This window comes from Mustela nivalis (assembly GCF_964662115.1).
Source record: "Mustela nivalis genome assembly, chromosome: 3".
Taxonomy (NCBI): domain Eukaryota; kingdom Metazoa; phylum Chordata; class Mammalia; order Carnivora; family Mustelidae; genus Mustela; species Mustela nivalis.
In genome coordinates, this window is record NC_139022.1 from 115301832 (window position 1) to 115314985 (window position 13154).

General features: G+C 36.6%; 1 protein-coding gene across 1 annotated transcript in view; it reads right to left on the reverse strand.

Annotated features, from left to right (window-relative positions):
• The window catches only part of PRRC1 (proline rich coiled-coil 1), a 39290-nt gene that overhangs the window by 10985 nt on the left and 15151 nt on the right, over nucleotides 1-13154 (reverse strand). Inside the window, exon 7 of the mRNA XM_082724102.1 lies at nucleotides 7768-7871. Coding sequence (XP_082580228.1) covers nucleotides 7768-7871 — 104 coding nt within the window. The remainder of the gene's footprint in view (nucleotides 1-7767; nucleotides 7872-13154) is intronic.

Below are 13154 nucleotides of genomic sequence, written 5' to 3' on the forward strand. Positions count from 1 at the left end.
CATCTGCAAATCAATGTAATGTATCACATTCACAAAACCTGGGATAAAAACTATATATGATCATTTCAGTAAATGCAGAAAGCGCACTTGATAAAATTCGACATCCATTCATGCTAAGAATTCCCAATAAAGTAGGTTTAGAGGGAACACACCTCAATATAGCCACAGATAACATCATAATGGTGACAAACTGAAATTTTCCTCTAAGACTAAGATGTACACTCTAACCACTTTTATTCAACATAGTGTTGGGTCCCCCAGTAATGGGTCCATGGTCAAAGGAGCGAAACTGATACAAAGCGAAAGTCAAGCAAAGCTTTATTTTCGTGCCAAGCATCAAGAATCAGACCCACCGTCAAATAGACTGGTTGGGGCCACCCCTTACAGAGAGGATGACCCCTCCCTGCCTCACAGACTAACTTTTATAGAGCAAAGGCCATGTGGTTGGGCCTGGCCACACAAGGGGGCTAACTGAATTACAACTCACCCCACAGTAGCTATGGAAACTTGCCTTGGTAGCTAGGAGACAGTATGGCCCCCACTGATTGAAGACCTCCACCTGGCCTGACCCATCCTTGTATTTGGACTTTGTTACCTGGGATTGGTTTCCTGGACTTGCTTTTAAATAAGTTCCGGGGGGGGGGGGGCAGGGTCAATTTAAGTTTTATTGCATAAACAACAAAATGGCTGTTCGACCAAGGTGGGGCCACCCTGGCTAAATAGGCCCTTACAATAACACTAAAAGTTCTAGCCACAGAAATCAGACAAGAAAAAATAAATAAAAGGCATCCAAATTGGATAAGGAAGAAGTCAAACCGTCAATAGTGAAAGAGCATATAATATGATGTACAGGAAAACTTAAAGATGCCACAAAACTCAAAGTTGCAAGACACAAAGTCAACACATGGAAATCTGGTATACTTCTGCACACTAATAACAGAAAACAACCCCATTTAAAAGTGCATCAGATGAATAAAATACCTGAGAATATATTCCGCAAAGAAGGTGAAAGACCTGTACTTTCTTTTTTAAAAATATTTTATTTATTTATTTGACAGAGACATAGTGAGAAAGGGAACACAGGCGGAGGTGGGGGGATGCGAGGGGGGGGCGGCATGGAAGAGGGAGAAGCAGGTTTCAGGCAGAGCACAGAGCCCGATTTGGGGCTTGATCCCAGGACCCTGGGATCATCACAAACACCAAAAGATAAATAACATCCCAGCATGACCCTGGGATCATGCTGAAGGCAGAGCTTAACAACTGAGCCACCCATACGCCCAAGACCTGTAATCTTAAAACTATAAGACAATGAAGAGAAGCAAAAGGTGACACAAATGGAAAGATATTCCATGCTTATGGATTAGTAAAAGCAATAGCATTAAGATATCCACATTACCCAAAACAATCTACAGATTCAATGCATCCCTATTAAAATACTGGTATAATTTTTCACAGAACTAGAGAAAATACTACTAAAATATGTATAAAAATACAAAAGACCTTGAATAGCCAAAGCAATCTGGAAAAAGAACAAAGCTAGAGGTATTATAATCCAAAACTTCAAGCCCTACACTTTGAAGCTAAAGTAACCAAATTACTAGGATACTGGTACAATAAACATAAAGACCCATAAAACAATGTAGAGAACCCAGAAATAAACGCACATTTACATGGTCAGTAAATTGGACAAAATTTACTGGACAAAAGTACTTGGACAAAATTGGCCAGAATATACAATGGGGAAAAGTTTTCAATAAATGGTACCAATGGACCAATTTCTAACACCATTCACAAACTCAAAATGGACTCAAATGTAGTATTTGAGCTTAAACATAAAACATGAACATAAAAAAAAATTTAATTAATTAAAACTTAAACATAAATAATTCCTAAAACAAAACACAAGACAGCAGTATCTTAAACATCAGCCTTAGTAACTTTCTTTCTAAATATATCTCCTCATGCAAGGGAAACAAAAGCAAAAATAAACATTGAGACTACACCAAAATAAAAAAACTTTTCCACAACAAAGGAAACCATCAACAAAACAAAAAGGCAATCCTACCTAACAAAGTATCTTTGCAAAGGATATATCCAATAAGGGGTTAATATCCCTATAAAAAACTCATATAAACCACACCAAAAACCAAATAATCCAGTTAAAAATGGGCGGAAGAGGGCACTTGGGTGGCTCAGTAGATTAACCATCTGCCTTCAGCTCAGGTCATGATCCCAGGGTCCAGGGACTGATTCCCACATTGGCATCCCTGCTCAGCAGAGAATCTGCCTCTCCCTCTGACCTTCACCCTGCTCATGCTCTCTTGCTCTCTCTCCATTAAATAAAATCTTAAAAAAAAAAAAGAAAAAAAAAAAAAAAGGAAGACATGAACAGACATTTTTCCAACAAAAGACATCCAGAAGACCAAAAGACACATTAAAAGATGTACAACAAAACTCATCATCAGAGAAATGCAAATCAAAACCACAAAGAGAATGCCAGAATAACTAAAATTTTAAAAAGATAAATAACAAGTATTGGCAAGGATGCAGAGAAAAAGGGTCCTTCGTGCACTGTTGGTGGGAATGTAAAGTGATACAGCCACTGTGGAAAACAGTATGGAGGTTCCTCAAAAGATTAAAAATGGAAATATCTTATTATCCAGTAATTTCACTCTGGGTATTTACCCAAAGAAAAAAATACTAATTCAGAAAGATACCTGCATCCGTATGCCGACTGCAGCATTATTCATAATAGCCAAGCTAAGGAAGCAACCTAAATGTACACTGACAGACGAATGGATTAAGATATGAGACAGACAGACAGACAGACACACACACACAGGAATATTAGTCATAAAGAATGACATCTTGCCACTTGGAACAACATGGACCTAGAGACTATTATGCTAAGTGAAATAAGTCTGACCCAGGAAGACAAGTATCATACGATACGGACATGTGGAACTAAAAAACCAAACACATTAACAAACAAACAGAAAGACAATAAACTGGTGGTTGCCAGAAGAGAAGGGTGTGGGAGGACAGGCTAAATAGGGAAGGGGATTAAGAGGTACAAACTTCCAGTTATAAAATAAGTCAGGGGGACAAAAATACAGCATACAGAATAGTCACAAACACCATAATAATTTTGTAGAGTGACGATGATAATTACACTTACGGTGAACATTCTGTAATGCACAGAATTGTTTAATAACTATGTTATATACCTCAAACTAATAAAACATTGTACCACAAGTTTATTTTGATTAAAGAAAAAGTAAAGTGCCAAATGAAAAGAACGGCCAATCTAGACTTGTATATTCAGCAAAAACAGCCTTAGTAAATGTGAATTAAAAGTATCTTCAGAGGCACCTTGTTGGCTCAGCTGGTTAAGTGTCTGCCTTCAGTTTGAGTCATTATCTTGGGGTCCTGGGATCGAGCCTCGTGTCAGGTTCTGTGCTCAGCTGGGAGTCTGCTTTTCCCTCTCCCTTTACCCTTACCCCTGCTCAAGCTCACTCTCTCAAATAAATGACATCTTAAAAAAAAAATTTTTTTTCAGACAAACAGTAGCTAAGAAAGTTTGTAGGTAAAGTCTTCCATTACAATGTAGTACCAAAGGAAGTCCCTGAGACAGAAGAAAAATGATCCCAGAAAGGAAAACAAAACTACAGGAAGGAATTCAGAGAATAAGTATCAATGGATACTGACAGTAAAGGACAACACTACTAATACCTTAGGAGTGTAAAATGTATGCACAATTAAGAAAACTGAAAATAATACCATAAAAGATGAAGGGGATGTTGGGTAAAGAATACTAAAAGTAGTTCAGTATTACCAAGTCACAATTTTTATTATTAAAAGACTAATTTCTAAGATAACCAATAAATGAATTGTAAAAACTTAAGATAAGGGAAAAATGAAATAATGATCACTAGATGGCTCTTTGGTGCTTACACGGAAAGCATTCAAAGCTCTCTGTCCCAAATCACTTCTTGATTTCCTAATCCAACAAATGATCAGCAAAGCTAGTTTAACTACTGACCCCAGAATCCTCTTCATCATCTTCAAACTCTTCCTCCACTCACAATGTCCTATATTTGTCACTTACCCAAATTTTACCTACTCTTCACAATCCCGTCCAAGTCACACTCACTCACATATCTCATCTGAGGCTACCTCTACATTGAATTATTTCTCATTGAATTGCATATATTTCCTACAAAAAATTACACACTATTTTATACAGTCACTTAAAACAGTTCATCTGTGTACATTATTTTCTCCCAACTGGCCAGCAGTTGGGAGAACTTCTCAGAGCTGGAGAATATTTTTAATATACTATGGCCATTAAGTCCCAGGCACAATGCTATTCAATAATAAATAAACAAAAAAATATAACAAAACCAAATGTGATTACAAAAGAGATCGATTTCAAAAGTTAGGAAGCTCTTTCAGTATAAATAAATTCAGCATTTTAAAAATAATTTCTCCCATAAAAAAGCCAACTAAAGTACAAAGCCCTGAAAAGACCATAATGAATACGATTCTCTGAATATCCTCCAAACTAAATAGATAAGCATCATTGCTCAGATCTCAAACCTGATGACTGGCACCAGGCCCTGTTTCCCATACCTTCCATTACGCTGAATAACTATGTGAATGATTATGTTGGCTACTGGTGGTCAATTACCTCAGCCAAAACAGTACTGTATCCTCTTAAAATTGTGTATATAGTCACTAAATATAATAGCACCAATCTTAAGATGTAAACATTATTATCTCCCATTTTATAATTAAAAAAGAGAAACCTAGGTAGCAGAGATGACACAGCTGGTTAGATGATAGGATAGTTAAAGACTGAATACCTAAACATTTTTAAACTAGATATTCAGTCTCAGTAACCCCAGAACTAACTATTCTGCTTGTAAGATAGACAAAATAAGTCTCTTACTGAATAATTATATGCCATCAAACTAGATAACCTAGAATACATGGATACATTTCTAGAAACATATAACCTACCAAGACTGAATCATGAAGAAATCAAAAATCAATCAAAAATAGACTGATTTCTAGTAAGGAGATTCTAGTCAGTAATCAAAAACCTCCCAACAGACATCTGTCAGAACCAGACCCCTTCACTAGTGAACTCTACCAAACAGTTAAAGAAAAATTACTACCAACACTTCTCAAAGTCTTCCAAAACAAAAAGAGAAGGGACACCTCCAAACTCATTTTACAAGGCCAGCATTACCCTGATACCAAAATCAGACAAAGATACAACAGAAGAGAGAATCAAAGGCCAATTTCCATAGAAACAGATAAGTAAAAATTTTCAACAGAATATTAAGCCAAATTCAACAATATACTAGAAGGATCATACACATCATTTAGGGTTTATTCTAGAGATGTAGAGATGGTTCCACATCCATAGACCAATGTGATACAACACAATAACAAAATCAAGGGCAAAAATCGTTAAGATCATCTCATAATATAGAGAAAAAGCATGTGATTCAACTACTGGTAATGATAAAAACTCTCTGAACAGGTTTAGAAAGAATGTACTCAAAATAATAAAGGCCACATATGATAAGCCCATAGCTAGTATCACATTCAACAATCAAAAGCTGAAAGTGTTTCCTCTAAGATCAGGAACAAGACAAAGATGCCCACTCTTTCCACTTCCTTTATTTAGTATGGTACTGAAAATCCTTACCAGAGCAATTAGGCAAGAAAAACAAATAAAAGAGATCCAAACTGGAAGGGAAGAAGAAAACCTGTGATTATTTTCAGATGACATGATACTACATATGGAAAAACAATACAAACAAGTAAACAAAATAAAAACTCTAAAACTTGGAACTTATAAATGAATTCAGTAAAAGTGCAGAATAAAAAATCAAAATCTGTAGTGCATAGATATGCCAAAATCTGTTGCATATCTATACACTAATAAACTACCAAAAAGAAAACTTAGAGAAAAAATACCACTTAAAAATCACATCCAAACACTGAGAAATGACAGAACACTGTGACAAAACACTGAGGAATAGATTTAACCAAGAAGGTGAAAAATCTCTACTCTGAAAACTATGTAAGACATTAATGGAAAAAACTGAAAACTCAAATATATGAAAAAAATATTCCAGATTGAGGGATTCGAAAAATTAAAATTGTTAAAATATCCACAGTATTCATTAAGCAATCTACAAATTCAATATAATCTCTACAAAAATTCCAATGGCATTTTTCACAGAAACAGAACAACCCTCAAGTTTGTATGGAACAAGACCCTGAATAGCCAAAGCCATCTTGAGAAAGAAGCAGCGTCGCACTCTTTGATTTCAAACTAGATTTTGAACTATATTACAAAGCTATACCCATCAAAATTGTATGGTATTGGCATAATAATAGACACAAAAATCAATCCAACAGAAAAAAAGAACTGAGGAATAAACCCACACCTATATAGCCAATTAGTTTACACCAAACTGCCAGGAATATACAATGGGAAAAGTACAGTCTGTACAATACATGGTGTTGGGGAAACTGGAGTACTTACACCATACACAAAAAGTAACTCAAGTAGATTCAAGACTTGAACTTAAGACCACAAACCAAATTTCTAGACGATGGTGTAAGTTGTTTGATACCAATCTTGGTGATAATATTTTGGATGTGACACCAAAAGCAAAGGCAACAAAGGCAAAAATCATTAAGTAGGACTACATCAAACTAAAAAGGTTCTACACAGCAAAGGAAACCATCAACAAAATGAAAAGGCAACCTTCTGAAGGGGAGAAAACATTCACAAATCACATACCTCAGAAAGTGTTAACATCTAAAACCTATCAAAAACTCAAAGAACTTAAGAGCAAAAAAAAGAATCCAATTTAAAAATGAGCAGAGGCTCTGAAAAGTTTTCCTAAGACACATGAAAATTTTCCAATAGACACTTGAAAAGATGCTCAACATCACTCTTCATTAGGGAGATGCAAATCCAAACCAAAATGAGATATTACCTTAACACCTGTTAGGATGGCTACTACCAAAAAGTAAAAAAATAAAAGTGTTGGAAAAGATATGGAGAAAAAGAAAGTTCTTGATAAGAAAGTAAACTGGTGCAGCCACTATGGAAAACAATCTGGAAGTTCCTCAAAAGATTAAATGAGCTATATGATCCAGCAATTCCACTTCTGGGTATTTATTGGAGGGAAATGAGAACACTACCTTGTGGATATATATGCACCTCCCACCCAGTTCACTGCAGCATTACTGACAATAACCAAGACATGGAAGCAACCTAAGTGCCTGTCAATGAAAGAATGAATCAAGAAAATGTGTGTGCATAAACACACACATAGACACACACACACACACACACACTACATTATTCAGCCATGGAAATCGAAGGAAATCTTGCCATTTCCAACAGTATGCATGGACCTTCAGGGCATTATACTAAGGGAAAAAAGAGAAAATAAATACCATATAATCCCACTTTTACATGGAATAAAAAAAAGAAACTCACAAAGACAGACTGATGGTTGGCAGGGTGATGGCAGAGGCGACTAAAATGAGTGAAGCAGGTTAGAATATAGAAATTTTCAGTTATTAAGTCATGAGGATCAAATGTACAGCACAGTGACTATACTTAATACTACTATATTGTGTATATGAAAATTGCTAAAAGAGTAGATCCTGAGAGTTCTCACTACAAGAAAGCAAATTTGTTACTATGTTATTAAAAAAAAAGCCTCTTACTTGTCAGGTAGCAATTCTGCAATGAAGTTTTCTACTGACACAGCAGTCTGTTTTTCATGGATCACTCCAGCTCGACGCAAGCTGTCTATCCGTTCCTGGGCACCCTGAATGACAACCATGGAGGTTAGAGACTATTTCTAATCATTCAGTATCAAATATCCTAATTTGTGATTATACAATATTACACAAATACATTTACACATGAACACCTATACACCCACTATAAATATTCAAAAAATATGGAAGTATAAAGAATAGTAAAAAAAAAATCCAATCATGTGCCCCTTGGTATTAACAGTTCATACAACACATTCTAAATATTCCCAAATACACTATTATTTTGGTTGCTACTATAAAATGGATATTTATATTAATGTTTTAATTGGTCATTACTAATATAATGAAACTATGTACTTCTTAATGTTGATCTGCTAAGGGCTACCTTACTGACAAAAATCTTTTTTCAGTCCTAGTCGTTTTTATTTAATTTTCTCTTGAGGTATCTAGGTAGGCAGTCATATCAAAGTGGATTTTTTTTCTCTGGCTTCTTACTTCCTTTATTTTTATTTTTATTTTTTAAAGATTTTTATTTATTTATTTGACAGACAGAGATCGTAAGTAGGCAGAGAGGCAGGCAGAGAGAGAGAGGAGGAAGCAGGCTCCCTGCTGAGCAGAGAGCCCGATGCGGGGCTCGATCCCAGGACCCTGGGATCATGACCTGAGCCGAAGGCAGCGGCTTAACCACTGAGCCACCCAGGCGCCCCTTCTTACTTCCTTTAAAGATAGCCTTAAAATATGCATGAAAATGACTGGTGATTTATTTTTAACTACAAACGTGTATATTGCACTGAAACTTATTTAAGAAAGTTATTAATATGCAATAAAACTGAGGGACTAGAACACTGTACAGATAACTCAAAATCATCAATACATTTCTTATGGTAGAAAACTCCAAGTTTTCTAATAAAATTGCTACTTACTACTTTATCTGAATCACCTCATTAACAGTGTTCATAAGGGAAATGAAAGTAAGTATTCAAAAAGCAAGACAAAATGTGTTCTATTTTTTTGAATAAAACTACCATTGATAATACATTAACCTACTTTTACTCTGGACAGCAGAGGTAAGTAGTGAATAAGAAAAAGTGGTCAATCCTTATCAAATGAGAATTTCAAAAGCTAGGACACTTCTAGAGATAACTAAATTTATTTCAGAGACAACAGAAATAAAGAGGAGAAGCTGACCAGTGCATGAAAATGGATAAACCAATTTAAGACATTAGCTTGTAATTATGAAGGATGAAAGAAGGTATGAATTAAGCTATACTAATATTGACTATCTTACTTTTATCTCTCTAGTACCACGCACAGTCTAACCCAACAAAAGGTAAGAAATAAGGGCCTTCTTAAAAATTTGTATCGCTTATGTTAAGAATCTGAATGATGTCAATCTAGTAACAGTGAATGAGGAGGCAGCTGTTGAATTTGAAAGAAAATTTAACAGATGTTACACTGAATAATGTAAATTTGCCTAAATCATTTTCCTCCCAAGAGGAAATCAATAATGGTTAAATTTGGTTATGAGTAAGTTTAAATAAATGTTAATTTAGTTGGGGCGCCTGGGTGGCTCAGTGGGTTAAAGCCTCTGCCTTCAGCTCAGGTCATGATCCCAGGGTCCTGGGATAGAGCCCCACATTGGGCTCTCTGCTCCGCAGGGAGCCTGCTTCCTCCTCTCTCTCTCTGCCTGCCTCTCTGCCTACTTGTGATCTCCGTCTGTCAAATAAATAAATAAAATCTTAAAAAAAAAAAATTTTAATTCAGTAAAAACTATTATAGGATTAGTGGGGTATTTAGGAGATTCATTCCTGGCTCTTTGAAGATATCTCAGCTAAGCACTGCAACAAAATAGCCCTAGATCTGATGCTTCCAGGAAACTAAGCTTGTTCATTTTCTACTATCCTACAACACAGAGCTTTTTATTTCATAAAAAAAATGAAGTGAGGGTTATATATGCCTCTTCTCCTCTGATGTTAATTAAGTGTGGCATCTTCTGGAATCACAAATATAGACACTTTAAGATTAGCCCTTTCATTTTGAGAATGAAATTTTAACTTTATTTTCAGAAGTGTAAGGAATCAAGAATTACATAGTTTTCAGACCACACTCAAGTAATTGTCTCGAACAGAAGAAAGATACAGAAAGGCCCCCAGAGTTTACCCTGTACTCTAAGAGTTTATACTAAGTAATTTTGTTTAATCAAAATCCCATGCTGCTTCTAATGTGCATGTAAATGTTATCTACATCTTTGATGAATAGAAGTTATAAAACAGCGGTCGTAACTATGACAGGCTTTTTGATGAAATTAATGGCTGGCACATAAGTTTCAGGGGCTTCCTAACGTTAATTATAGCAGATTTATTTCCTTTAAACTTCAGTTTTCCTTCAAAGAGCCAATCACTTCAAATACAATCTGATGGGGAGTAAAAAAATATGGATTGAAATTTTAATATTTTAGGATTATACATCATTTTTTCTTCTCATTAGCTCCCTCTACTGTTTCTGAAAAGAATTAAAAACTGATAAATTTATAAATGATTTTCCTATGCATGTTATCAGTTTTAATGAATTTTTATTTTAAGCTTTTATTAAAAATTATGGAAAAGGGGGCACCTGCATGGCTCAGTGGGTTAAACCCTCTGCCTTCGGGTCAGGTCATGATCTCAGGGTCCTGGAATCGAGCCCCGCATTGGGCTCTCTGCTCAGCAGGGAGCCTGCTTCCCACTCTCTCTCTGCCTGCCTCTCTGCCTACTTGTGATCTCTATCAAATAAATAAATAAATAAAATCTTTTTAAAAAAATTATGGAAAAGAAACCCAAATGTCTGAATTTGAAGAGCAAAACCAATAGCACAAATGAATCTGTCGGACAGTAGTCAAACCACAACATAACGGAAGTATGATCTAGAAGATGAGGTTTTTCTTTCAGAAAAAATCTCAGCCTTACAAGAACAGCACCTAATGATTTTTAAGTATCTTCTATGTAATAATATTTATTATAACAAAATATTTAAGACCCTTGTTTTAAAAACTGTGAAATTTTGAATTATACTCCAAATATCACAGGGTGATTTATCATCAAAAATTAATGACCTATCAGCTGACAACTCAGTCTGGTCCCCTCTTTATTTTTGATGGGAACAAACAAAAGGAAGCCACATGACTTCCAAAAGGGTTTTACCCAGGCATTATGTCATTTGTATTCCCAACATCAAAAACACTATTTTGAATTGTCCCTTCCTTCCGATGACACTTGGGAGTATTTTATGTTTGGAGGCAATGTATCATGTGAATATTTGGTGGATACAAGGTATGTCTCATTTCCCAAAGGAAGCGAAGTGGGCTTTGTAAGGGGGAGATGGGAAAGGAGAACAAGTTACCTTAATTAACCACAGGTAAGTATTCAGGCAGAAAATTTTTAGGCAAGAGTACATATGGAAGCTGAAGAAGCTGAGTTCCTTAAAACTCTCTGGGTCTCTTTACAGCTTGTAAAATCTTTGTGTATCAACAGAGGTACTTCTAGACCAGTCTGAAGATCACTGATTGATTGTGGAAGTTTGATCAAGGTATCACAATGGATGGGCCACTAGAGTGCTATTAAATGAAAAATCTTTATTCTCCTCATGAAACTGATAGGGTGTTAAAGTAAAAGTGAAAGCAAACCTCACAATGAAAGTATTTTGCATACTAGACTGTTTACTTGAGGAAATAAAGAATTTTAAAAACACACTCCTGTACTTTTAATTCTGGTGTTTAAGGTTTAATTTATTAATTTATTTGAAGATTTTATTTATTTGAGAGAGAACATGAATGATAGATCACAAGCAGGGGGGATGGGTAGAGGGAGAAACAGATCCCCGCTGAGCAGGGAGCCCGATGCGGGGCTCAATCCCAGGACTCTGGGATCATGTCCTGAGCTGAAGGCAGCTGCATAACTGACTGAGCCACCCAGGCACCCCTGAAGTTTAGCATTTGGAATTTTGATAAAACTGCTAGATACTCATTTTAAAGAACATCTGAGAGTTCACATCCATGACTCAAAAATAAGGTCCTGCTCTTGAGGACCTTAATTCCTATGGGAAAACATAAAACACGAATATAAAACTAAATGACACAGTGTAGGAGAAGGTGCTGAGTACTACAGGAAAGGAAACAGAGAGGAGAGGAAGGGTGATCTTGGTATGTAAGTGTGGAATGTAGTACTCAGCAGGCAATGAGGACAGACCTCGCCATGCAAGGAAGACTAGAGTGAAGACTTTAAGAAGGTTTAAAGTCAACCAAGTATATATTTGAGGGAAGAATGTCCCAAAGAGAAGAAAGAGCTAGAGAAAAGGCTAAGAGAGGAGCATGCCAGCCAAGTGTGAAGAACAGAAGGAAGACAACGTGACTGGCGTGAGTGGGCAATGGGAAGGTCCGCTGGGAAGCAGCCAGAGAGGAAACAAACACCACATCAGCCAGACTGTGTTGGGGCCATGGAAGCCACCCTAAGGAATGTCGATTTACAATGAGTAAAATATAAAGTACTGAAACACAAGTGACATGTTCTGACCTATGACTTAAAAGGATTACCGGTCTACTCTGTTCAGAATGACCTAGAAGGCCACAAAGTTACCTTATCAGATAACACTAAAATTGGATGGCCTCGTAGTAGGCAATGGCAAGGTTCCAGAGAGACACGCAGTGATGTGAGGAGTCAGATGCTGGACACACTGTGAACAAGTGTGGAGGATGAATAAGATTTCCTGAAGAACCAGACATGGATAAAGAGAGAAGTTATGGGTGACTCTAAGGTGGCTCTCCTGAGAAACGGGAAGGATAGTGCTGCCATCAATGAACAGACATGGACAAGGCTAAAGGAACAGGCTTAGAGGAAAGAAAAGCAGATGGATGCTAGGTACAGTTAAGTTTGAGACATTCAGTTTAAGGTGTTGAGAACTCAGACAACTTCAACATGCATCTAGTTTAGGTGAGAGGCCAGTGCTGGAGATAGAAACTTGAAACTGTCCACTCACAGATGGTATTTAAAGCCATGAGACACTATGAGCTCACGAGGGAAGGAATGTAAAGACAGGATCATTAGGGGAAACCAAAAGAGGCGGCACAGAGGAGTGAGCAAATAGTGAGGCGGGGGAAAAAAGACAGTGTGGCGCTTCAGAAGTGAAAGAAACAATAAAGAATAAGAACTGTCTCAAAAGCCACTGACAGGCAAAACAAGATGGGGAACACTGCTGATCTGTACAGCATTCTCCGAGGAGTCAGGCTGAGCACCTGACGGAGCCAGGTGTAAGAGAATATGCAGGGAACAACTAGAAATAAAATGTTGGCAATTCTT